The sequence below is a fragment of the Alexandromys fortis genome, unplaced genomic scaffold, assembly GCF_014885135.2.
Source record: "Alexandromys fortis isolate MF-2015 unplaced genomic scaffold, M_Fortis_MF-2015_v1.1 scaffold_61, whole genome shotgun sequence".
NCBI lineage: Eukaryota > Metazoa > Chordata > Mammalia > Rodentia > Cricetidae > Alexandromys > Alexandromys fortis.
In genome coordinates, this window is record NW_026067962.1 from 7,640,771 (window position 1) to 7,667,646 (window position 26,876).

The window sequence follows — 26,876 nt, forward strand, 5'->3', positions numbered from 1 at the left end:
TCTGCTCCTATCAGCTGTTCTGCTATTAGCAGGATCTGAATTGGAGAACAGAAACCACAAATACAGCTCTGAGCACTGAGAGTCTGTTATTTAAGAGATTTAGCCCAAGAAGTTGTCAGTACAAAGAAAGTATGTTAAAATTTCTAACAGTCAATACTAAATTGTGGGGGCAGGGATTCAGAATGTGCTTTCTATATACAAGATTCCTCCAGTACAATACTCAAAATATATAAAGATTTTAAAAAAATCAATAATAAAAAAATAGAAAAAGAAAAAAATAAAATGAAAAACTGCTCAATGTGGAGCTGAGGTGCTGGGGCCTACTTTGTGAAGAAATTTGAGAGAGGTTTCTGCTCTTGTGTCTTCTAACGATGAGCAGAGAATGGACCATCACCATCATACCACAGTGACCAGCAAAGGTCCAACATCAGCAGGCAATGTGAGACCATTTCAGGCATCTGATGGAAGGAAGGTGACCACCTGTGTGGAAATCAGCAGCAATTTCAGGGTGCCTTCAGCCATTCCCCGTTCACATTCCCGTAGAGAGTGCCTATACAATGGGAATCTGAACTGATCTAAAGATCAACTAAGAAAAATAGCCACCTAATGATGTAATATTGGCATCCCCTTCTGGCAGAAACAAGGAAAGGGCAGAAGACAGTAAAGCCATGCCTTATTTAAAGAAGGGGCGGTCTCCTACGACCAACTTCTCCCAGTCAATTGCTCCAATCAGGCTCACTAAACAAGAGACAATAAATCAGTGTCTAAAACTGCTGCTGATCTCCTGAAGCTCATCAATGAAAACTAAATTTAGTTCATGGAAATTAAAGCCAGAGGCTAAATAACCACTAGATGGCACCAAACCATGGCCAGAACCTGGATAAATTCGTTTCTGAGACAGAGAAGCTGAGCTCCTAGCTAGTACACCACAGAAGTTTCCTCCAGTCAGTTCATCACATGTTCTTGTACTTTTCATAACTGAAAACTGTAGGTTCTCGCGGTTGTCTACTGCAGACTGTGGGGCACAGATACTAATGCTTTAAAATATAATATATCTACAACAGAAATGTTTTTCAAAAATAATAGAAGAGATAACTGGAAAAATACAGCTAAAGGGCAGGTCAATGCCTTCAAGAATCAAGTTGTACCCTAAAAGGCAGTAGGAAAGGACCATATATAACAAAATGGAAGAAAAGTCAAGGCACTTAGCTGTGTCAACAGCTCAGCATCCTGGGGGGGGGGGGGAACGGAGAAGTCAAGAAGGCAGGGAGAGATAGCATAAACTCTGGATGCAATTATCAAAATAAACTCCCCCAAACTACAGAAGGACAAAAGATCTTAGTGTGAAAGGAATGACAGGAAAAGGAGGCAGAAAACCATATGGTACTACACTACCTTGTGTTTGGAGCAAAAACATTCAATTTCCTAAGGTTTTCAGAGAGAGCTTTGAGGTTGTTCACAGCACCCTTTAAAGCACAGGATAACCTGCCCTGGAGGTCTATGGCCTTCACTCCAGGACTCAGACAGCTGGGGAAGAAGACTGCCATGATGTCAAATTAGGACAGAATGAGTTCAGGACCAGCCTCGGCTACAGAATGGGACCCTGTTGTAAATCAGGAGAAGAAGGGAGGAGAGGGAGGAAAGAAGGAGGAGAGGCAGGCAAACAAATAGGTTCCTTGATGTCCAGGGCTACATGAGATTTTTCTTAAGAGATATTCAAATGGGAAACCAGTGGGCTGGAGAAATGTCTCAGTGGCTAAGAGCACTAGCTGTTCTTGCAGAGGACCCAGATTCAATTTCCCACACCTACATGGACACACATAACCATCTCTAACTCCGATTCCAGTGGATTTGAAGGTCCAATGCACCTTGCTCTGGACTCAGAAGGCACTGCACTCACAAACACAGAGATTAATACTTAAAAATAAATTTAAAAAAAACTGGATGTGAGGGCTCAGAAAAATAGCACTAACACATTTGATAAAAGAGTTACCAAGTATTTTACCTGTTACTACTTTAGAGCCAAAACAAGACACAATGTGAAGAAAAACCTGAAAATCAAAATTGCTATACCATATTAATAGAAATGAGAAGCAAGAAAATAACACAAGCCAATGAAGTTCCAGGCAAACTAATAGAAGAAACTGACCAAAGTTGCTTCTCGAAGACTAAGAATATGAAATAATATTTACAAACATTTCTCAAGACTCATCAGAAACACAGAAAAGTGTGGATGGGATTTTTTTAAAAACAGCAAAATACTGAATTAAAGGGGGAATATGAAATATTAAGTAGTTTATATATGAGATTTTAAAAACATCTAATTCAAAAATCTAGAACAGAAAAACAGTTCAGAATAATAAAACACAACAAAACTGTCATAAATAAATACCTTAAATGAACAAAATTACAAACCCCAAAGTCAACGACCACATAGTGATATGTGGGTTTAAATACTTAAAAGCATTAATAATTATCTAATACAGCCCAAACCAGCAATGTGGAAGGCAACAAAACTGCCCCATTTGTTTTAGGTCAACACAATCTTAACTCTAAAACCAGGTAATATAAGGAAAGAAAATGTGGCTTCATTTCACTTACAGGGTGGATGAAAGAAAACAGACACAAGCACACGCTGGAGGTCTGAATAGGAATGGCACCTACAGGCTCACACACTGAATGTTTAGTCATCAGGGAGTAGCACTGTTTGAAAGGGGTTAGGAGGTGTGGCCTTATTGGAGGAAGAATGTCACTGGGAGTGGGCTTTGAGGTCTGAAAAGTCCAAACCAGGCCCAGTGGATCTCTTTTGCTGCTACTTTTCCAGCACCATGTGTGTCTGCATGTTGCCATGCTCCCTGTCATGATGAAAATAGACTAAACCTCTACAAATGTAAGAAAGCCCCAATTGAATGGTTTAAGAGTTGTTGTAATCATGGTGTCTCTTCACAGCAACAGACCACTAAGAAATACACCCCTCACACACATAAGTACACTGCAACAAGATAATGCCTAAACATAAAGCCTAAGTAGTTGATTACCTATTACAGAGATAATTGCCCAGCCATGTTCATTGCCACGTTATCACAATAACCAAGATATGGACTCAACCTAAAAGTCCTTCAAGTGATAAATGAATGATGAAAATATGATGCACATGCACAATGGAGTTCAATTTGGCTGAAAAATAAAATTGTGAAATTTTCAGGGAAATAGAACTGAAAAATCAGGTCTAGTAACCCACACCTAAAAAGATACTGAAGATTCTCTCTCACGTCTAGACCCTCGCTCTAACACAGACACTGCAGGTCCTTTCTCACTTCTAGACCCTCGCTCTAACACAGACACTGCAGGTCATCTCTCACATCTAGACCCTAGCTGTGCATCTTTAGTTGGAGCATAAACTTGAAGCAGCTGCAATAATCAGCAAAGTAAGAAGGCGCCATGGGGGAGGAAGAGAGGACCTCTAGAGAGGGAATATAGTAGGATACAGGTACTATGAGGGAGAAAGGGGTGGGGAGGGAGGTTATTAACTGGGAAAGAAGGTGATAGGGTAATACAGAGAGAAAGTAGGAAGGAGAGATAAGTAACACTAAAAATGTTTGGAACAGCCAAAGGGAAGCATATCATTTTATAAAATTACCTTGAAAACAGACATAAATGTGTTTAATATATGTGTGTGTATATATGTATACATGCATAGTTTGAATGGAGTTATGTAACAAAGGGTGATAATATTCTCCCCAGGAGTCACAGACTACTACAGAGGTATATTATTTGTGTTTTAATAAAGTCTGCTTGAAGATCAGGGGGCAAAGCGGCCATACTAGTCAGCCATACATATCAGGCAGTGGTGACACACAGCTTTAATCCCAGGTCTCGAGAGACAGAAACAGATGGAACTCTGTGAGTTCAAGACCACCCTGGGCTACACAAGATTGAATCTGTCTAAAAAAAAAAAAAAGAAAAGAAAAGAAAACAGTTCACACGAAGGTGATCCCAGCACTTGGGATCTCATGTCTTTCATCCCAGCACTAGAGAGGTGGAGACAGGAGTGACAGGTCTAGGCAGAGAGAGGAATATAAAGGGGATGAGACAGGAACTCAATGAAAGGAGAATCTGAGGTTGGTGGAGAGCATTGCAGGATCGCCCCTTTAGTCTGAAGATTTGGTAGAGGCAAAAGTCTCTCCAGTGGTTGGTTGTTTTGTTTTTCTGATCTTCAGGTTGAACCCCAATATCTGTCTCCAGATTTTTATTATTCGTGCTACAGATCTAACAAAAACCCCAGTACAGACACTAGAAACCTCACTTTCAAGTTGTTAGTAAGTGGGGTCCAAGAAACTTCCAAAACAATATAGGCTATTGTCGTGGTCCTTAGTTGCCTCTCAGAACTTGAAGATTAGGCCCATATTATTGAAGACAAGACACATTTTAGACACAGGACTCAGAAAATTAAACCTGGAACTGAACTGAAAGCCTCCTCCCTGAGTAATAGCTTTGCAGAATCTGAAGGTGTTATAGAAGATTCTAAAGAATAACCAGAAGTCCTAATGGCCAAGCACAAGTTATTCCCAATGATGCTATAGTGGCACTTTTACCTTGTGAATAACCACCAGCTACATCATTAGACTTAAGGCCCACAAAATACGTAAGAATTCAAACCTGGTACTGTAAACCTAGTAAACCACCCATGGAAAGAGGTCAGGAATTCTCAAGAAAAGCATAAGATTGACGTTTACTAAATCAATATAATCCCAAACAGTATTCTAAATATGTATCCTTTTATCCACATCTAAATATAACCCTTCTCCCCTTAGCAAAGAAGTTTCTTTTTATAACAGATGGAGGCCACTACAGAGGTCAACATCTGCAATGTGGAGAGAAAGTGACCATGAGAGGCCCAGCCCAATCAGTCATCTATATCTAAGACTCAGTAATCGTTACAGAACACAGATTCTAAGAGCCAGAAGACCACAATGCTTGCTGCCAGAGAATGTCTTTTGGACTTAACAGGGAAGTTGTACCCATGAAATATCAACAACATAGTTGACAAACATAATAACCACACCACTCATGTAAACACGGATAGGAAAATTTCACAAGGAAATTTTAGAGGAAAACAATGGCTGCTGAAAGAGGTGCGTCTTCTGTCTTGTTAATATTAAAAACCATAGATCCTATCTCAGTAAATGAGATCTGAGCTCCTATATTTCTAAGACTTGTTTTGTTTCTAAAGTACTTTATAGCCTCTTAAGTTTTGTTTACGTACTTACAGTATACAATGTGATATGCCAATAATGGCTATACCAGTTTGACTGACAATCCATTACCTTAAATATTTATCATTTCTTTCTGTTGGTAACATTTAAAATCCCCTGAACTAGATATTCTGCAATACTCTCAACTTTTAACCACAGGCATCTAGTGTTATGGAACATCTGAAGGGTTCTTCCCAACCAACAGTGTCTGTTATCTATTATCCTCTCTCCACATCCCTGACACCTCACTCTTCTCAGACTTGGGAAACCATTTCTCTGCTCTCTCCTAAACTGAGCATAACTTTTGGTCTTAGACACATAGAAAAAATTATGTGTATTTGAACATCTGTGTCTCAATTATTTCACTTAGTATAATGTTAAATGTCCTCTACTCATCCATGTTGCTTTAAGTGTTAGGAGTTCACTAATTCTTTATTTCTTTTTTTGGTTTTTCGAGACAGGGTTTCACTGTAGCTTTGGAGCCTGTCTTGGAACAAGCTCTTGTAGACCAGGCTGGCCTGGAAATCACAGTAATCTGCCTGCCTCTGCCTCCCAAGTGCTGGGATTAAAGGCGTGTGGCACTACCACCCAGCTAGGAGCCAAGTGTAGATGTGTGTGTGTTCTCTTTATTATTCTTTCATCCACTGAGAAACAACTAAGTTAATTTTGTATCTTCCGAGCAAATCCAGCCAAAGAAAAACCTCACAGAACTGTACCCTGAGCTTTCTTCTGGACCTATATACAGTGTTAGTTCCCTTTCTAGCCCTCTGAAGAGTCTCATCACTGTTTTACACTGGTAGCTGGAGTAATTTTTTATACTGGTCCCTAAATACTCATGATACTCAGATCATACTCTGAGTAGCAAGATTCAAGACAAAAATTACATTCTTTACAGAAAAACAATAGGTTTTTCATATAAATAAATATCATATTCCTCATACTCTTTGTTCATGGTACACATACTAAGACTATCAGTTGATGCCTAAAAATCTGGATAGGATCTAACCTTATATATAATATATTTTTATCAACATACACATATTTATGGTAAGTTTAATTCATAAACTATGGTTAAAAATTAATAAAAAGAACTACAAAATACATTATTATAAAATTTAGGTGCCTGCTGTTTTGTGATATGAAATGACACGATCAGAAATGAGGCAAAAAAAAAAAACAGCAATAGTGACGTGGCATTAGGCTATGACATACGAAGACAGTGTGATAATGCCACAGCACATCCGATAGCCACAGCAGCTGCCACATGTATAAAACATGAGAGATGGTAGTGAGGGAATCCATCCAGACACGCTGGAGGAGGCTCACTCAGATCACATGGGGAAAGGGAGAGGAACTGCACACGATTTCATATGAGAAGTCATTGCAGCAAGCAATTTAAAGCTTGCTTATTTCTGGAACTATCCACTTACTATTTTCAGAGCAGTACTGATCATAACTGAAGCTATGAAAGTATGAAAATACAGATATGGGAGGCACTACTCACTTAAGGTATTACTCAGCATACACTCCAGATGGCTCTTACCTTTGAACTTTAAAATGTGATCAAACTGGGGCAAATTGTAAAATATACATGACAATCTTTTCAAGATTTAAAAGCAGCACTTTAATTAAGGACCAATAATAAATTTGCTGAGATCATACTACTAATTTTAATTTTGGATTAATGAGAAATAATTTTAACAATGATTATTAAGTTTTAATATTTAGTTTACAGAGTAAGTTGCAAATAAGGTCCCCACAAAATTATTCAAACATTCTTTAAACTATTAAATATATTGAACATCTAGATATGAGTAAAAGTTACAAAAACTGGCATAATACATTCATGATTGTCCAGAAATGAGTAATCAGGAAAAGGATTTACATTATTATTAGATGTCTAGCTGGCAGTAAGAACCAGCTTCTCTGTTTTAAGAGAATGAAAATTTGGATTTAGAAAAAGGCTTTCTAAACCTCTATACTGCTTATTGCCTTAATACGTACAAGTGTTCATTTACAAATACTCAAAGAAATTCCAGAAAAACCACTCATAATGTATGCAAATAAACTCCTTCTGCTGGACTGGATAGGCTATAAGCTCAGCAGACTATACTGGCAAATGTAGCCTTGAAAGTACCTTGGGTTTGAGAATTATTGTCAAGTCTGTTTACCTTATTGCTATTTAATGTTTCTAAATTTACAGAAGCAAATCTAAATTTCCAAGTATTTCTGTACAAAAGAAAATCTAACACTTGTAAAACAACTATCTATGGAATTCTCTAAATATAGCCAAGGCAATATTTCAAGAACATGTTTTGGAACATATTTATAAAAAAAAAGGCCAGGTTTTTACTACTGGACTAAAAATAATTCTCTCTCTCATATAGTTATGTATATAAAAAATTATACATAATCTCAAAATATTCAACTTCTCATATGCCAATAAACAAATTTAGTAGTGGTAAATTTTTAATTGTTTAATATTCAAGACATGCATTTTTTATTTTTTAATTTTTTTTATTGTTTTTACTGAGCTATATATTTTTCTCTGGTCCCTCTCTTTTTCTCCCCTTCCCTTCTCCCCTCTCCCATGATCCCCATGCTTCCAATTTACTCAGGAGATCTTGTCTTTTTCTACTTCCCATGTAGATTAGATTCATTAGGGCCCTCACTGGGATTGTGAATTATAGGCTGTTTTTTGTTTCGTTTTGTTTTTTTTGCTTTATGTCTAAAAGCCACTTATGAGTGAGAACCTATGATATTGTCTTTCTGGGGCTGGGTTACCTCACTCAATATGATGTTTTCTAGATCCATCCATTTGTCCACAAATTTCAAGATGACATTATTTTTTCTACTGTGTAGTGCTCCATTGTGTAAACATACCATATTTTCCTTATCCATTCTTCCGTTGATGGGCATTTAGGTTGTTCCCAGATTCTGGCTATAAACATAGTTGAGAACATGTCCTTGTGGTACAATTGAGCATCCTTTGGGTATATACCTAAAAGTGTTATTGCTGGGTCTTGAGGTAGGTTGTTTCCTAATTTTCTGAGAAATCGCCATACTAATATCCAAAGGGGCTGTGCCAGTTTGCACTACACCAGCAATGGAGAAGTGTTCCCTTTACCCCACATCTTCTCAAGAATAAGTTGTCATCAGTGTTTTGGATCCTGGCCATTCTTACAGGTGTAAGATGGACTCTCAGAGTTGTTTTGATTTGCATTTCTCTGATGACTAAGGATGTTGAGCATTTCCTTAAGTGTCTTTCAGCCACCTAGATTCCTCTGTTGAGAGTTCTCTATTTAGGTCTGTATCCCATTTTTTATTGGATTATTTGTTCTTTTGATGACCAATTTCTTGAGTTTCAAGACAAGCATTTTAAGATGCCTGTGGTGTATCTCCTATACATTCTGTTGCTACTGTTTGACTTTGGTTTTTTGAGACAGGGTCTCTCTACATAGTCCTGGATGTCTCTGAACTCACAGAGATCCACTCGCCTCTGCTGCGATTAAAGGTATGCACCATCACACCCGGATCCTCCTACTCATTATTAATGTTGCAAAGGTAAGTTATGTTTTTAAGTATTAAATCTATTTTCATACAGCGAAGTGAGCTGCCCCATGTTTTATTCATCATAGATGGTGGGACTACCCATTCCAGCTCCTATCCTCTAAATGAAAACACAGACTAACACATAGATTCAGAGACATGTGATGAGTGAGCAGAGTTAAGTACCGTGAAATCAGTTAAAGGAAGGGAAGATGATAAAATGTCTACAGCTACCTTACAGAATGGGAAGACTAGAAAAAGCTTCTTAATGGAAAAGACATTTTAGTTGAGAGCTATCTCTAGAATGTTATATAAAAGAGTAATGATACTGTCTGTCCTGCTTCAAATACATTGTCTGAGTTTTCTTTAAAAAAATCAATATTCATTTATCTGTAATAATGATAAGCAGAGATGGTATTAACAACAAAGTGCCAAACATAATTTCCAAGTTATTTTGGTATTTAGTGTAATAACTACTAACAAAGAACAAAATGGTTAACTTCAATTACCATCCATTCTCTGCATGGCTCACCCTGTAGTACATTTGGTAGGAAAATAAATAAATAAATAAAATTAAAACTTACCAAAAGGCTGTTAATGGGGAAAACCTAAGAGCAGAAAAATAAGAGAAATTAAAGCTCTGGTTCGTCCTGTACAGACTGAAGACATGAGCACTGAGGTATGGGGGCAGTTGTTGCTACAGATATAAGGGAGGGAACGGCCAGAACCATCTGAAGAGCCCACTGCATGGAGGAGAAGTCACAGACTTAACATGGTCTGGAGATTAGACTAGGCGAAGAGAGGAGAGAGAAGGGGAGAAGGAGGAAGACAGAGAGAGAAAAGGAGAGAGGGGACAAAGAGAGCAGATGGCTGAAATAGCAGGTTTATAGGGGAATGAGAAGCTGGGGGTGGAGGAAAGCCCAAGAGCTAAAGAAGTTTAGGGTATAGGGGGGCTGAGAAGAGCTGAGAGGAGCGAGGATGCTCTGTTATGCTCATAGGCACCACAGACAACATCCAGCCAGTTTCTTTTGGACCTGACAGATCCATACACTAAAATCTAGTGACCAGATACTCAATTCAACAATTAGGCAGAAGTAAATGGCATTTCTGTTCTGGTTTTATTTCAAAGAGGTGACCATTTTAATGAGGGAAGGGAAACATACCCACATACCCATGTGTCTGCATTTGTACCATGCTTTCTTATTTTTTCCTCTTTTACTGAAAATAGATTTTTTTAATCATATATGATTTGGTTTCCCCTCCCTCTATTCTTCCAAGTTCCTCCTTAACTCCCCTATCGTCTGAATCCATCCACTCTCTTTCTCTTATTAGAAAACAAACAGGCTTCTAAGGGATTATGATATATGTTATGCAATGATATAATGTAATAAATATGATATGATATACGATAAAATATATGATAAAACAAAAACAAACACATCAACTGATGTGGGAGTGTCATATATCAATCTGTTGATTTCATTGGTTAAGCAATAAAGAAACTGCTTGGCTGGCCCTGATAGGTTAAAACATAGGTGGGAGGAGTAAACAGAATAGGATGCTGGGAGGAAGAGGAAGTGAGCTCAGACTCTGCTCTGCTCCCGGAGAGACCCGACAGCTCTACTCTCTGGAGCAGAGATGCCATGCTCAGCTCTCCCGGGTAGATGCGATAGCTCTGCGCTCTGAGGCAGACGCATGAAGCTCAGACCCTGGATGGACGTAGGCTAGAATCTTCCCGGTAAGCGCACCTTGGGGTGCTTACACACATTTTTAGAAATGGGCTAAATTAATATGTGAGAATTAGCCTAGAAGAGGCTAGATAGAAACGGGCCAAGCAGTCTTTAAATGAATACAGTTTGTGTGTTGTTATTTCGGGCATAAGCCAGCAGGCGGCCGCTCGTATTTCAACAATCAACAAATCAGGATAGGCCAGAACAAACATAAGGAAAAGGAAAGGAAAGGGCACAAGAAACACATACAGATGCAGAGATCCACTCATTCAAACTCAGAAATCCTATAAAAACCAAAACTGGGTAGCCTTAACAAATATCCAAAGAACAACAACAAAAAAAAAAACTATAAAAAATAAAAAAAGATAAAATGTTTAAAAAGAAATATAAAAGAAAGGAAAAACTGGCATGATATCATGAGATAAGGGCCTCCAGAGATGCTGCTGTGCCTGTTTTCAGTTGGGCACCTCCTGCTGGGTATGCAGCCAACCTTTAAAATGCATTTGTTGCCCCCAGGAAGACTCCCCTGCAAGAGCTAACTTTTCATCTGCAAGTGGTAATCAATTGGAGGTAGATTCTGGGTTAAGAATGGGAATATTCTCCCACTTCCTCTTCATCTGTATGGACCCCCTCTGATCCAGAACCATACAGGCTCTGGCATGCTGCCTCAGGCTCTGTGAGTTGATATGTGTGTGGTTCTGCTAACTTTAGAAGGCCCTGTCTCTCTGGTGTCTTCCATCCTCTCTAGTTCTGTGTGCCTCCACTTGTGCAGGGCTTCCAGCAACCTGAGTGGAGGAATCTGATGAAGACACTCATTAGAGCTTAATGTTCCATGGTCTCTCACTCTCTGCATATTGTATGACCAAAGGTTTCTGTATTCGTTCCCATATGCTGAGAGTGGCCATTGTTCCGTATCTGTTCCCATATGCTGACCTACTAGCATAGCAGAATTTCATTAGGTGTCATTTTATTGCTATATTCCTTTAGAACATAGTATTTGGCCTAACCCAAAGCCCCGGGAAGTATAGTCTCAGGTTCTTGGTCACCCAGGCAGCATCAGGTATGGGGTCCATCCCATGGAATGTCTTTTTTTTTCCCCCATGGAATGTCTTAACTCTATTCTCATATCAGGTGGTGACTCCCACGAGTGCTGTGTCACCACTGTACTCACATATCCTGCAGGCAGAACACTACTGTAGGTCAAAGGAGCTGGAACTAGTTTGGGGTTTCCATTTCTTCTTTGGTAGCGTTCACAGTCCCTCCAGTACAAGGAACACTATCCGGTAGGGGTGAGGGTTCTACGTAGGCACCAGCTAGTTTCCACAAGCAATGAATGAGTGCTGTTCCACACTCTCCCGTACAAGCTATCACTTGTTTTATTTATCTTAGCCATTCTGATGGGTGTAAGACGAAATCTGAAGGTGGTCTAGATATGCATTTCTCTGACAAATAAGAATGCTGAAGATTTAAGTGCTTCTCGGCCATTCAAGTTTCCTCTTTTGAGAATTATCTCTTTAGATCTGTTCTCCAGGGGCTGGAGAGATGGCTCAGAGGTTAAGATCTGTACTCCATTTTTTAAATTTGGTTATTTGTTTTGTTAGTATCTAGTTTGAGCTCTTTATATGTTTGGATATTACAGTTTTTATTCTTAACATCACCTAACACTTCCCCTTCTTACTTCCAAGTACTTTATGTCAGAGTGTAAGACTTGCAGGCAAATTGCTGAGAAGTGGCACTGGCTCGCCACTACTAGAAAAGGGGCAGAAAGTTAGGCTATACAAACATTGGTGTGTGATGCTGAGATGCATCAGCTACATGGCACAACGCAAATGCCTGCTTCTTCGCTCCTTCCCTGATAAACTGTTCAACCAGAACTATGTCAAGTAGAGTCTGTTTGGAAAGGAAAAAAAAAGCCAGAATTCCAACCCTGAAAAGATGGTAGGGTAGAGGAAAGTGCATTCTAAAAATACATATATATACTACTCAGACATTAAGCCAGTTTTCACATACTGTGACATTTTTATGGAGTCCTTATTAAACGACATTAGGATTTATTAGGATTTATTATATGTATTAAGTGATCTTACAATGTATTTTAGGGGAAGCAAAAGCTTTGCACTCCCTCTTAGGAATCATTCAACTAGGCCTGAGAATGAAGCTGACACAAGGCAGGATCCAGAAGGGAAAGCATAAAGTTCAGCTAACACAAGTTTGATGTGCATAAGACCCTTTTAAAACATTTTAATTTTTGAGAATTTTATACATGCATAGAATTTTGATCATGTTAACACCTCATTCCTAACTCCTCCCAGATCCATTCCCCATGCCCATCCCAACATCATGCCCTCTCGCTCTCTCCCATAGCCCACTGATTCTAATTTGTGCTGTCAATGTCTTCATGGGGGTAGGGGCATCCACTGGAGCATGGCCAGCACCAGGGGCCTCATCCTTAAGGAAAATGATTCTCCCTCCCCCAGAAATAATCAAGTATCAATAACTCATCAGCTAAGGATGAATGCTCCTGAGCCTCCCACCCCACACTGGAACAAGCAATGGCTAGATCTTGTGTACATCTTGTGCAGGGACAGAAAAATAAGTCAGAGAAAAGGACAAGGAAAAGGTTAACACTAAGGTTATAAAACAGTCATGTGGAAAGTTACTATTTTATAAGATACACACACACACACGTGCATTTATAATCTGTCATATAAAAGAATTTAATTGGAGTTACCCTATATTGAAGCCATATGTTGACAAAAAGTCCAGTGCCAAGTATTCAATACTACCCTTGAGTTGGCCAGTGGTGTTCAAGAGACACCCCTTGAATTGTTCTTGATTACCCACCAACACTTACTACTAAGACTCTCTTTCTGAAGACACTGTGCCCTTTGGGCAAAAGACACAGAGTAATAAACTTGCTACTGATTAGGAAACTCCTTCCCTACTGGCTATGTGGGATGTGTGTGTGTGCCTGTGTGTATGTGTACATATGTGTATATGCATATATATACTTCCTCCTATATCCATCCTTCTATAAGGTACTAAATGTTGGGGGGGTGCCACCAACAATCCTACACAACTGTGAATCCTGTGAGCTACAATAATGAGTGGAATTATAAAATATATACATGAATGAAATAGTGGCACAAATGTTAAGCTGCTAACCAATAACTTTCTGTTTGGATTTAATGATAGCACTACATGAGGAAAACCATGTCTGCCATCTAAATCTGGTCAAGAATCCATGGCTGGGGAGCTCACACCTTTAGGTGACTCTACTATTACTTTGCTAAACTGACATAGTATCAAACTGCCACTCAACTCTTATCTCTACCCATCAATAGTACATTTCCCAGACCTCATCAGAAAAGTTTCTTTGTGTAGTGTATGGCAGTTAGAGCAGAAAATCCTAACTAATCAAAGTGCAAAGAATAAGTATCTGTAGAGTGCTCATCTTTACAAGGCTCGGAGACCATTGTAGAAAGGGAGTGGAAAGATCGCTAGGAGTAAGGACAAAAAAACAGTCTAGACACAACTAGACTTCTGCAGTCATGAATTCACAGCAGGGTAGGAACCTGTTAAATGACACACAGAGGTCACTGATTATTTAATTAGAAACAAATAATGCTAGTAATGAAAATTGATCCCTCCTCAAAAAGCTCACGCTTCAACTACCATAAAGTATTGAGAAATAGAGTTTTAAGAGATGATGAAGGCATGAGTGCTCTTTCCTTACAAGTGGATTAGTGCCATCAGTACAGTGATACATTCGTTCTCACAGTGTCCTTCAGTGAGCCTCCATCTCCAACTATGCACACCAGCTTTTCCTTCTGCCACATTTCAATACAAGATAAAGACCCTTTATCAGGAATTGGCAATATGCTCTTAGTCTTCCTAATATTGAGGACCATGAGCCAAAAACACTTCTACTACTATAGTAGTAGAAACAATGGTAGTAGACTAAGACAAGATAGTAAGCAGACTAAGAAATACAGAAGTAAACTAAGACAAGAACATCATGAAAGAAGACACAAGGGAAAGGGGCGTCACTGAACATAATGAGGTAAAGAAGCAACTGAGAAGATGAAGGATAGTTTGATAAGGATGTTTGATTGTTTTGTACAGATTCCCACTTAGTCTCAACAAAATCACATTTTTTTTTCTGATACACAGAGGACAGCTTTTCTGTAAGAATTTAACTTTCTAGCCAGGTGTCGGTGGTATTCACCTTTAATCCCAGCACTCGGGAGGCAGAGGTAGACAGAACTCTGTGAAGTCTACGAAGAGGTCCAGGACAGCCAAGGCTACACACAGAAACCCTATCAAAAAAAAAAAAAAAGAAGAAGAAAAAGAAAAGAAGGAGGAGGAGGAGGAGGAGGAAGAGGAGAAGGAGAAGGAGGAGAAGGAGAAGGAGAAGGAGAAGGAGAAGGAGAAGGAGAAGGAGAAGGAGAAGGAGAAGGAGAAGGAGAAGGAGAAGGAGAAGGAGAAGGAGAAGAAGAAGAAGAAGAAGAAGAAGAAGAAGAAGAAGAAGAAGAAGAAGAAGAAGAAGAAGAAGAAGAATTATTTTACTTGCACTTTCTGCTCTCAACAAGAAGGAAGACCCTACTGATCATCTTCAAGTGCCTTTAACTCAAAACGGTCAGGAAGTCACAACAGCATGGTGACGAATCTTTAATTCCTTTCACTCTGGCCTCCATCTGCAACTTGAGATGAGAGTGACAGCCAAAGTGCAAGTTCTGAGACCATGATTTCCTGAGATACAGTCCAAGACTGATGGAGCCTCAAAAGCTTAAAAGAAATGTACACTGATACAATTTCAGCAAAACTTAGCAGTAGAAGATATTGACAAGAAAGTGTGGGAAATTCCCACTTTTTTTTTTATTACATCACTGGATCAATGTGATAATAAAACTGGCTAACAAAAGAATTCTCAGGGCCCACACTTCTAATAAGTCTTAGATTAAGGAACATTATAATATGGATAAAGTATCATCCTTTCTGTCCTCTCCCATCACAGACTTTGGGGATACAAATTACTGATTTTGATATCACTAGCGTCTAAGATAGTGCTACCACAAAACATTCAAATGACAATGTTAGTGAAAATATTCCAAAAGAGTTATATCTTTGCACGGTCTTTTTTTTTTTTTTTAGAAACACCATATAAAACACAGTGACTACAATGAAGTGCATTTTCACCTACTATCAAAAGGTGATGCTGACAGATTCCCCTCAATTCAGAGCAAACAGTCTCCGACGACTTTGGACTTCAGTTTCCAAGTGTGTATTAAAGAGACTAGAGCAGTAGCCCACCATGAGCGTGTGGGAAGCAAACAAGAGAGGCTCAAAATGAATGCCATATATGTTCCCTTGACATAAAGTCGCATTCTGTGAGATTATTGGCTTTTCATAAAAACGAAAAGTAAACCTTGAATTTGGAGACATTCTGTCAACACTACAAAAAGGGGGCAGGTGGGAGGGTCTCCTTGCAGCTCTTTACAGTATGCGGATGGAACAGGCTGCTTCCTTCACACATCTGCAAACCTCATACATTTAGCACACACTGCAATGAAAAGGAATAGAGCTTTAAGTTCATTTCAAAAATATATTTTCTGAGGAAATATATCTAGTAAGATCAAAAAAATAAAGCATGTAACATTTTGTCTCAGCATAAAATTTTTACAAAGTTCTGTTATTCAAGAATTTATCTAGTTTTTTTCCTTTATAATACTGAGGTAATCATAAAAATTGAATACTGCAAGATTACTGAAATTAGCCCCCAAAAGACTATCTATTCACAATAAACATTCCCCCTCTCTTCCTTTCTCTCTTCCCTCAACCCCTCAACCCTATGTTTACATTCAATGTACCTCCATTTCTGATAATCACATTAAAGAGAGGATAGAAATGATTGACAAATGACTTAATAAGTAAAGACATAAAGAATGAAATAGTCACAAGAGAGGATTATAAATATAACCTACACCCAAGAAAATCAGGAATAAAAACCACTCTTCTGAACCAATTATTAAAACAAACCACAAAACCAGAGCGCCCCCATTTTCTCCCTTGAAGGGCCATATTCTCTACTAAATGGAAGAGTAGGAATTTCCGTGGGAATTTCTCCTCCCTCCACTTCACTCAACTGCTCACCGATTTTTGATGAATTAAGAAAAGTACAAGCTACAGAGGGCTTTTACCCACCTATCTATGTTTACTCATTACACACTGAGTAAGCTCATTCTAAATCTCAAGCCCTCAGTTTATCATGAAAAGGATCAACCCTGAGGGAAAGAGACCTGCAGAGAGCAGAGGTCAACTACCCCCATAAAGCCAGTAACCTAACTGAAAAGTCATGTTATAATCCATAAGGAATTATGAAAATGAAATCATAGCTAACAGTTAACATTTAAGCACATAGATTATAATATTTCACTAGAACCAGATCCCAAATAAGCATATTATTATATCCAAATTATAATAATATAATTATTATAGAGATGGAGAGCAGAGATATCAATTAACTGCTCAATTTTTCATGAACAAAGGCAACTAAAGGAAATATAAGGGGAAATCTACATAAACCTCACACCGGAGCTCCATCCAAAGCAGTATATATGCTGCCCACACTAGTAACATGAACAGTGATTAGAAAACATGTGCAAAACTCAGTTATGCGAGGAAATTCCTTCATCTGAGACTACAGTGAATTTTCATAGCTAAGAGATCCTAGAACAAAAGACTCCAACAAACTACTCACTAAAATAGATAATTTAACAGTTTTTTAATTAGGCTTCACTATGCAAATTTTCAGATCAAATTTGGTTTTATTGTTTCTCTTCTCCTCTTATTCTCTCATATCCCCTATCTTCTTGAGCTTTCCTATTCCTAGTTAGCCTTGTGATTTTCTTTAATGTTAAGACAAAATACTTACATGAATTAAGACAGCTTTTTGAATGCTGCAACTTTACTTTTAGGCAGCCTTGGTCTCAAATTAACACTCTATGCTTTGAACAATCTTTCACTCGAATATAAAACAGCAACCATGGCCTAGAGCAATAGCTCAACAATTGAGAGCACTGGCTGCTTTTCCAGAGGACCCAGCAACTACACAGTGGTGGAGTTAACCATTTGTTATGTCCATTATCAGGGTATCGAATGTCAGATTCAGGTCTCCACCAGCACTGTATGTACATGGTTCACAGACATATTCAGACAAATATGCTTGCACATAAATTTTTTAAAAATCTCTGAAAATTTTAATAAATAAAAAAGCAATTTTGATCGTCTTCCATCCATCAATCATTATCATCGCTAACATTATCAAGGTTTTACTCCCTTTGCAATCAGGGTGGGTAATAAACTAACTTTTCTAAAGTATCAATTAGTACCAATAAAAAGGCCTGTCTTAGGGTTTCTACCACTGTGAAAAGACATCATTAGCACAGCAACTCTTACAACGGAAAAACATTTAATTGGAGTGGCTTACATTTTCAGAGGTTTAGTCCATTCTCCTTGTGTGACGATGGCACACAGGCAGACATGGTACTGGAACAGGAGCGGAGAGTCCTTACATCTTGACTCAGGCAACAGGAAGTGAACTGTCTCACTGGATGTGGCTTAAGCATAGATGAGGCCTCAAAGCTCAGCTCCACGGTGACATACTTCCTCCAACAAGACCAAGCCTACCCACAAAAGCCACACCTCCTAACAGTGCCTCTCCCTTTGGGGTCATTTTCTTGCAAACCACCACAGTGCCTTACCAATTAATTTTATGAAATTAATCCTTACAACCACTATATGGCTTGTTATAATATTGTTCCCATCATACAGATATGAAAGTAGAAACAGGAACTAACAACTTGACAAAACATACATCATCCAGTAACAGTCTAAGTTTGAAAGCCAAAGCAACTCTAAAGACTATTCAACTAGGTATTCAAGCACTCTCTGCCACTCTCTGCAAACACATAACGCTCTCTCTCTTGGCTAACAGCCAACTCTCAGCATTCCTCTCTACTCATGATCCCAAAAGCACTGATGAAGGATCTGGGGAGAAAAGAATCTACGCACTGCATATCTAGAACAAGAAAAAGTATTATGCAAAGAGGCCAAGTCTGCAGAAGATTTTCATCACTGTACTCAAAAACAAAAAAGTAAATTCTATCAGCTACATAAATTATCTGCCACATACATACTTGTACCAGGCGCTGAGTCAGTCATATCAGGTGGGGATAATTACTTAATTCTGTGCGTGAAATGAAATGGTACATGAATGAAATGGAGTTTTTCTTGGGATTCCTAACTTTTTAATCCTTTAAATTTCTGAAACTTGAAGAAATGAATGGTAATCTTAAATACTTGCTTTGCTACAATATAAAAACATTACTTCCGGGAGAAGTTATGAAATGACCTTGATGATCTGCGCAGCGTTCATTACAGGCTGATAAACATTTCTGAAAATCCTTGCTGTGATGATTGATTGCATTTTTCTTTGCTTCACTTACCTCACACTAAATTGCCTGTCATTAAAATGATGACTTTCATCAATGTGGTTTCTTAATCCTTCCTCGGTCCTTTCTAGCAATGACAACCTTAGAATAATGTATTGTAAGTCTTTACGGATCAATAATGCTTAGAATAAAACTCTACAATCTACCACCAGGATTTTTATCCCCCTATTTATAATCATCTCTGACAAGCTAACTAGCAGTAAAATTTCTTACTAAGGAGAGAAAAAAATAGACATCTAACAAGTTGAGCACAACACTATAAACAGCATCTGCCAATCTAAACAAGTTAAGAATTTTGAGTGAAGCTTAATGTTAGCAAAAGGCTTTTATCCTGAAGTAGTTAATGACTGAGATGTCATTTGCAGACTGCTCAAGAAAAAAATTATTACTCAGAATCTCAGACATGTTGAGATGATTTATGGGATGTTATTTATTTAAAAAGACTTTTCTACAATGTCAGAAGCAGAAAGCTTTCATTTACAAGCTACACAAGCCAGTATGCATACCCTAGGAATTTTCTTTGCATAGGCAATTAGAAAAGACTTTTTTCTCATTTAATAGGTATTTAGATTATACCTTAGATATATTTATGTAAGAATGCCATTATGCTTGCTTTAAAACACTACAATTTAGATACTTTCATTTAAATCAACATTACTTAAAATAAATGCCACCAACTGAATAAAAGCAGCCGTGACACCCTTTACAATTGACTTTGTCTCTTCTAGGAAGGGACTACATTAACTTCAACTTCCTTAAACCTGCATATTCCCTCACAAAGCAAACGAGATGCACCTCAAGTCTTTGCTAGCACTAAATGAAGGGGACTCTTTTGCTCATGCGCCATTTTCTGTATTCTTCCCCAAACCACTTACATGCTGGATGAAAAGGAAATAATTTGAGGTTTTCTGGTTTTTTTTTTTTTTTTAGACAGTGTTTCTCTGTAGCTTTGAAGCCTGTCCTGGAATTTGCTCTGTAGACCAGGCTGGCCACAGAGATCTGCCTGCCTCTGCCTCCTAAGTGCTGGAATTAAAGGTGTGCGCCACCACTACCCGGTTGGAAATAATTTATTACTAGGTATCATGAAAAAGAAAGATCTAATTCAATTTATAGAAGAATTAAGTCCCACAGCCTTGTCAGTTTAAAGAAAAGTCAGGGAGAGGCACCACTCTTGTACATTCTTCTCCAAAAAGCTACTGGAGGCATCGACATTAAGGACAAACACCAGACAAATAGGAATATCACACTGAAAAAAAAATTAAGATCCCCAGAGGAATATCACCAAAAAATAAATAAACTGGCACTACATTGACCATAATTTAAAAAGGGGGAAAGAGGAGTGTATAGAGTTTTTGTTACAGTTAGGAATAAAAACTAGTAATTAGCACAAGGAAAGCCAATCAATCAATGAATCAACCAATCAATAAATAAAAATTATCCCCATAAACAAAAACAAATCATCACAGGAAAGAAAACACAACAGAATACATTATAAAGCTCAGCTGCAGATGTGTAACATCAGCAAATGTCTACTATAAATGCCTAAAAATATGAAAAGAAAAAAAGCAGACAGAAGAGCAATGGAAAGGAGGAAGACTGCCCAGTGACTTGCTTCCTTCTGGGTAATGAAGGCTGCAGCAGGAACTGCTCGTGTGCAGTGGTGGGAGCTAAGGAAAGGGAATCAGGCTGTGAGCAGAGACCTCTATGCAGAGGACCAGAAGAGGACAGAGGTGCCGCTCTCACCTCAGCCTAGCCTACTTAAACTTTCAAACCCACACAGCTATTGCTTCCAGCAAAATTTAAAATTAACTAGAGCCGAATATTTAAAGTGAATCCTGATTTAAAAACTTAAAAATGGGGCTAAAATGAAAACTGCATAATGTCCAGTTTACTGTTGATACCTTTCAAACCAATTTTAAGCAGAAACCATGAATGTGATATGCGGGGAGTGAGGGGGAGAGAATACATGGAAGGGAGGAAATGATGCAAATATAATTTAAAAAACAAAAGTTATTACTGAAATCTTCAGATGCTATTCAGTGTGATGGCTATTCTGGATTGTCAACTTGACTATATCTGGAAGTAATAAAACTCAAGTGGCTGGGTAACGGGTAGGAGAATTTTTTTTCTTAATTAAATCACTGGATTTGGATTTGGAACTTCAAGGTGGGAAGAAGTTCCTGTATCTGTGCCACACCTCCTGCTAGCAGCCTATATAAGAAGAAAGCTCTCTCTCTTTGCTTGCCCTTACTCTCACTGCTAAGTCCATTCCTTCACTGGCATCAGCACACCACGCCAGAAGGCTTCCTCATGCTTACAGAAGAAACTTCCTAACACAGTATCCAAACCCTTGCCACAGCCTGCATCCTCAATCCTCAGTCACCTGTCTGCTGCCCTCTGCACACATGCTCTCTAATGCCTCCATCCCAGCGGTGCCTACCCCCTTTCTGCTTCTCACCTGGGCTGTGTACTGAGTCTGTATAAACGAGCTGAAGAGTGGGAATCACTGAGCTCTCGGGAAAAAAAAAAAAAAAAGGCAACGTCACTGCCTCTGAATCATGTTCATGACTGCATTGCCAGGGTCACAATTAAGTTCTCCATGACTCTCCTCCTAAACAGTATTTCATTATGGAGTACCTGCATCTAGCTGAATACATTCATCAAGTCCTAGAAAGTAAACAGTGTATGTGTGTGTCAGTGTGTGTGTACGTATATATACACACAGGTACATCATATATCGATGGGGAATATTATACCCTACTACAATAATACAGAGAGAGAAACACTGAAGTATTAGTAATTTATATTTAAACTGATGCATTTACAGATTCTGTTCCCTTTATTTCTATTATAGATAACATAATATTCACATGAACTAATGGGATTTATTGTGCTACTTGTATCCATCTGAATTCTGTTTTGGTCATGCCCATTACCCATTTTCAATTCTCCATCCAGGAGGCCCTTATCAACTCATACCCTTCCCGGTCCTATTTAATATCCTCGTGTCCCAGGCTGCTTTTAAGACTCCATCCCTAGGGATCACTGTTCTATTCCACATTACCAGGTTGAATAGTGAGAATATGTGCATCTCCCTTCTCGTCTGGCTTGCTTTCCATAAGCTAGTGTGCTCACACTCCGTCCATGTTACTATAGTCTTTACTGACTGTAGTATTCCACTGTATTTTACACTGATTTTAAGTGGACTCTTCATTTGAAATTTATTGAAAACTTTTTACAAAAAAAGTGTGCATCTAAAAATTAAAAGGTATTCTCATAATGGAAAAAAAGCAAAATTGTATTCCTAAAAACCATTTTTGAATAGTTCTAATTTCTCAGTGGTCTATCTATAATTTAATGCTCTTTTTGAAGCATATAAGTTTTAGGGCCTAAATGCCAATATAATGTATAATACAAAATTTATAACATATATACAACCAATAACCTATATCTCCAACGGAAAACCTTTCATTATGAATGTCACCTGCTAGGAATGGTGGTGGTACCCTACTAACCATATTCATAAATAACACAGAGACACAGAACGAAATTTGTAAAAACACTGTAAGTACATGCCTCTAAATTTAAGGAAGTAACTCTATACACCACAAAGGAAACTGATAAACTGCCAATTCAAAAGAATAATATTCAAGGAATTTACTGACAGATAAAAGAACACATTCAGATAATTCAATGATATAGAATTACTCAGTAAAAAGACAAAGATGATATACTAGAACCCATCAGAAATACTAGATTTAAAGCAAGTCAATAAATAAAATGAAGAAACAACATGATTGATCAAACAAAAGAATTCTGAGTCTGAAGATGCTTTAAAAAATGAATAATATTGTGATTCTTCAATAAATAGTAGCTTGTTTTAAAAAAATGAATAATAATTTTTAAAAAACTCTATGAGACTTACAGGACACTGTTAACAAGCAACACTCTTATCCTTTTTTGGCATGAGAGTGCCAAAAAGGATGGGAAAGGCATAAGAAAGTATAGCAATGAATTAAATGCTGAAACTTTTCATTTTCCAACTTGTGAAAAGGATAAACACAAATTTAGGAAGCTCAAAGGTCACCTAAAGGATTTGATCAAAAAATATTGTCTTAGGGCACAGTGTAATCAGTATCAACGGGAAGCAACAAAAAGAAACCTCAATCCAGCAAGAGAAGAAAATGACTTACAAAGGAAACCTTACTAAGAGCACAAACCTTACAGGCTAGCTGAGAAGGGATGGCATACACAGTCCAGCAAAGAAAAGAAAATGCAAACCAAAGGCACTATTCTCAGCAAATCTACCCTTTTTATAAATGGAAAAATTAAAACTTAAAACAAAAAAATTGATCAATACATCAATATCAAACTGGGCCTCTGAGAAAAGGGAAGAAAGGCCTCCATTAGAAATAAAAGAATGATAACTGGCATCACAAAAATACACAAAACAGAATTTCAACAGAAGAACAAATACACAAAAGGGACAGAGAATCAAACCCTACAACAGAGAAATCCACAATGAACAGCATTGGTCAAAGAAAGTGACAAAGATATACAAAACACCTAGAAAAAGTATGTAGTGGAGAGGTCATCTGTGGGTATACTCACCCAGGCACGGACATGTAGAACCACAGGTGGACACCAGCGTCTTCTTGGTTGCTCTCCACCACAGTATGAAACAGATTCTCTCTCTAGACCTGAAGCTCTTTGTTTCGGCTAGACTGGATGGCCAGTGAACACTTAGCCCCTCAGCTCTGGGATCTCTCTCTCTCTCTCTCTCTCTCTCTCTCTCTCTCTCTCTCTCTCTCTATCTCTATCTCTCTCTCTCTCTCTCTCTGTCTCTCTGTCTCTCTCTCTCTCTCACACACACACACACACACTTTTGAGTATTTAAAGGCACAAACACAGGTCCCATGCCTATGCCACAGACTTCACCCACTAATTCACCTTCCCAGCCCCAGAAGTCTCACCTATAATACCCGTGAGTGTAAACAGACTAAAAAAAGACCAACAATGATGGCTGTAAGGAATTCATTTTATCAGTAAATAAAGAATGGATTGTAAGTCAAAGGTGGAGAGGGGGTATAGCACATAAATGTAAACCAAAAGCAAGTTCAATTACCTACTTAAACAGGTAAGTTAGACTTTAAATCAGAGACAGCAAGAGAAAGAGCTCTCTATGTGGGAAGAGCAAAGAGTGCATAAAAGGAAAAGTTTATAGCAATACTATCTACCTTGACAAAAATTTCAAAGATTTCAATAAGTAATCTTGGTTTACCTTGAGGAAATGGGTAAGTGAGAAGAAAATAAAACCTTCCGTGAGTTACTCTGGTGTGAGGAGAAATGGAGAATGTGAGAGAGCCTGAGCAAGGTCTAGTTAGGAATTTAGGGTGGATGTGCGTATGTACATATATGTGTGTCACAGGAATTAATGAAAAGAGGAGCCTTGAATTTAAAAGAAATTGAGGAGGGATATATGGGAAGATTTGGAAAGAAGAAAGTAAAAGGGGAAATGATGTACTTATCTCAAAAAAATAGTAATTTAAAAAGGGAAAAGAAACAAAAAGAGCAGACCAGAAGAAAAATAAACATCAGAAGTTATTTTGAAAGAAGAGATAAGATTGCCACCAAATTACAGATAACAAAGGCAGCATTCATAATTGGTAGAGTAGTGTAAAGGATCATAGAGACTACTAGAACAACAGTGTGCCAACAAATCAGATAACCTAAAGGGAGTCAATTTATGGACACCTACAAGCTACCAAAGTTAAATAATGAGACACAGAAAATATGAACTTGGCATGAGCAATAAGGGAGCACCACACTGGTATGGGGAGTCCCACACTACTATGGGAAGTCCCACACTACTATGGGGAGCCCTACACTACTATAGGGGAGCATCACACTGCTATGGGAGAGTCCCACACTGGTATGGGGAGTCCCACACTGCTATAGGGGAGCCCCACACTGCTATGGGAGAGCACCACACTGCTATGGGGGAGCACCCCACTGTTATGGGGGTGCGTACACTGGAATGAGGGAGCACCACACTGCAATGGGAGAGTGCCACACTGTAATGAGGAGTCCCACACTGTAATGGGGGAGTGCCACACTGTAATGGGGGAGCACCACACTGTAATGGTGGAGTGCCACACTGTAATGGGGAATTCCACACTGCAATGGGGGGCACCACACTACAATGGGGGAGCACCACACTGTAATGGGGAGCCCCACACTGCTATGGGGAGCCCTACACTGCTATGGGGGAGCACACTACTAGCCACAAGCAAATCTGCTTTTGCAGTGTACCTCCTTTCAGGATGACTTCCTTCAGATTATCTCACTGTTGGCTTTCAATGCTGTTCTATTACAACAGTTAGCCCATGTTTGGAGGGGGCGGGAAATCAGTGAAGAAACACAGCTCCCACATCAAAGAGGAAAGAGATAGTTAATCTTAAGCCATACTGTGCCAGGCTTCTTCTTTTGGGCCACCAACTAGCTTCCAAATCATAACACAGAGACATATTAATTGTGAATGCTTGACCTTAGCTAAGCTCATTTCTAGCTAGCTCTTTTAACCTAACCTGTTTCTCCTTCTAAGTTTTATCTCAGGGGTTTTTACCTTTTCTTACTTTCTTGCTGTCTCTATGTCTGGCTGACAGTGGTTGCCTGGCTTCTGGCCCTGGGTGTCTCCCTTATTCTCTCCTCTCATCTTCCTTCCCCCGTTCTTGTTTTTGAATCTAGCTTTCTCCTCCTATTTTTTCTCGCTGCCAGCTAGCCCCACCTATCCTTCCTCTGCCTAGCTCTTTATTAAACCAAATAAGTGCCTAAGGCAGTGATGGAGGTGGGTCTTGTATCTTATCTGTTGATTTCATTGGTTAATAATAAAGAAACTGCCTCGGCCCTCATAGGACAGAAAATTAGGTAGGCGGAGTAGACAGAGGAGAATGCTGGGAAAAAGAAGCTGAGTGAGTGAGTCGCCATGATGCTCCCACTCCAGACAGACGCAGGTTGAGATCCTCTCTGGTAAGCCAGCTCATGGGCTACACAGAATATTAGAAATGGGTTAGAACAATATGTAAGAGCTAGCCAATAAGGAACTGGACCTAGCCGGGCCAGGCAGTGTTTGAAAGAATACAGTTTCCGTGTAATTATTTCTGGGTATAAACTAGCCATGCGGGCGGCCGGGTGCCGGGGACGCAGCCCCGCCGCTCTTATTTCAACAAGGCAGAGAAGGCGAAACAAATCCAACACATCTTTACACAGTTAAAGTAACATTCTTCAGCATAAACAAATGTAACACATATTTGCCTAGTTAAAATAATATTCCACAACACCATACCCTTTGACAACTCAATTCTAGTTTAAATGCGATGATTTTCATACAGGCAGGAACGAATGATGAACTATTAGAAGAAAAACATAAACTTCAAAACTTTGTGCCCTACCTAAATGTTCTAAAACGTTTAACATAGCATTTCTTATATTACTGTTTTGTTACTCTTAAAATATTAAATATAACAGTATTTACTATGTTGTAACACATTACAAATATAAACACATTTAATTTTCAAAACAACCCTTGTAATAGGTACTATTATAGTCGGCATTTTATGGAAAAGAAAGCCGAGAGTCTGAGGAACTAGTAAATTGTCTGAGGACAGAAGATAAAGAGTTGTTATCTGAACACAGAAAACCTTGGTCCAGAGTGTGAGCTCTTTAGTTAGAAAATTAAGCAACCATATACATGTAATGGATAATCCTGGGAATTGGAATTTATAGACCAAGCAGACAAATAAACAAAAACTAAATTGTTAATACTTCCA

At 38.6% G+C, this 26,876-nt stretch overlaps 1 protein-coding gene across 2 annotated transcripts in view; it reads right to left on the bottom strand.

The window, feature by feature from the left end:
• Positions 1-26,876, bottom strand: part of Fbxl17 (F-box and leucine rich repeat protein 17) — a 474,904-nt gene that overhangs the window by 365,679 nt on the left and 82,349 nt on the right. The window contains exon 5 of one of the 2 annotated variants that reach the window (XM_050153522.1): positions 9,389-9,412. The exons of the other annotated variant lie outside the window; for it this stretch is intronic. Coding sequence (XP_050009479.1) covers positions 9,389-9,412 — 24 coding nt within the window. The remainder of the gene's footprint in view (positions 1-9,388; positions 9,413-26,876) is intronic. 2 annotated transcript variants of the gene reach the window in all.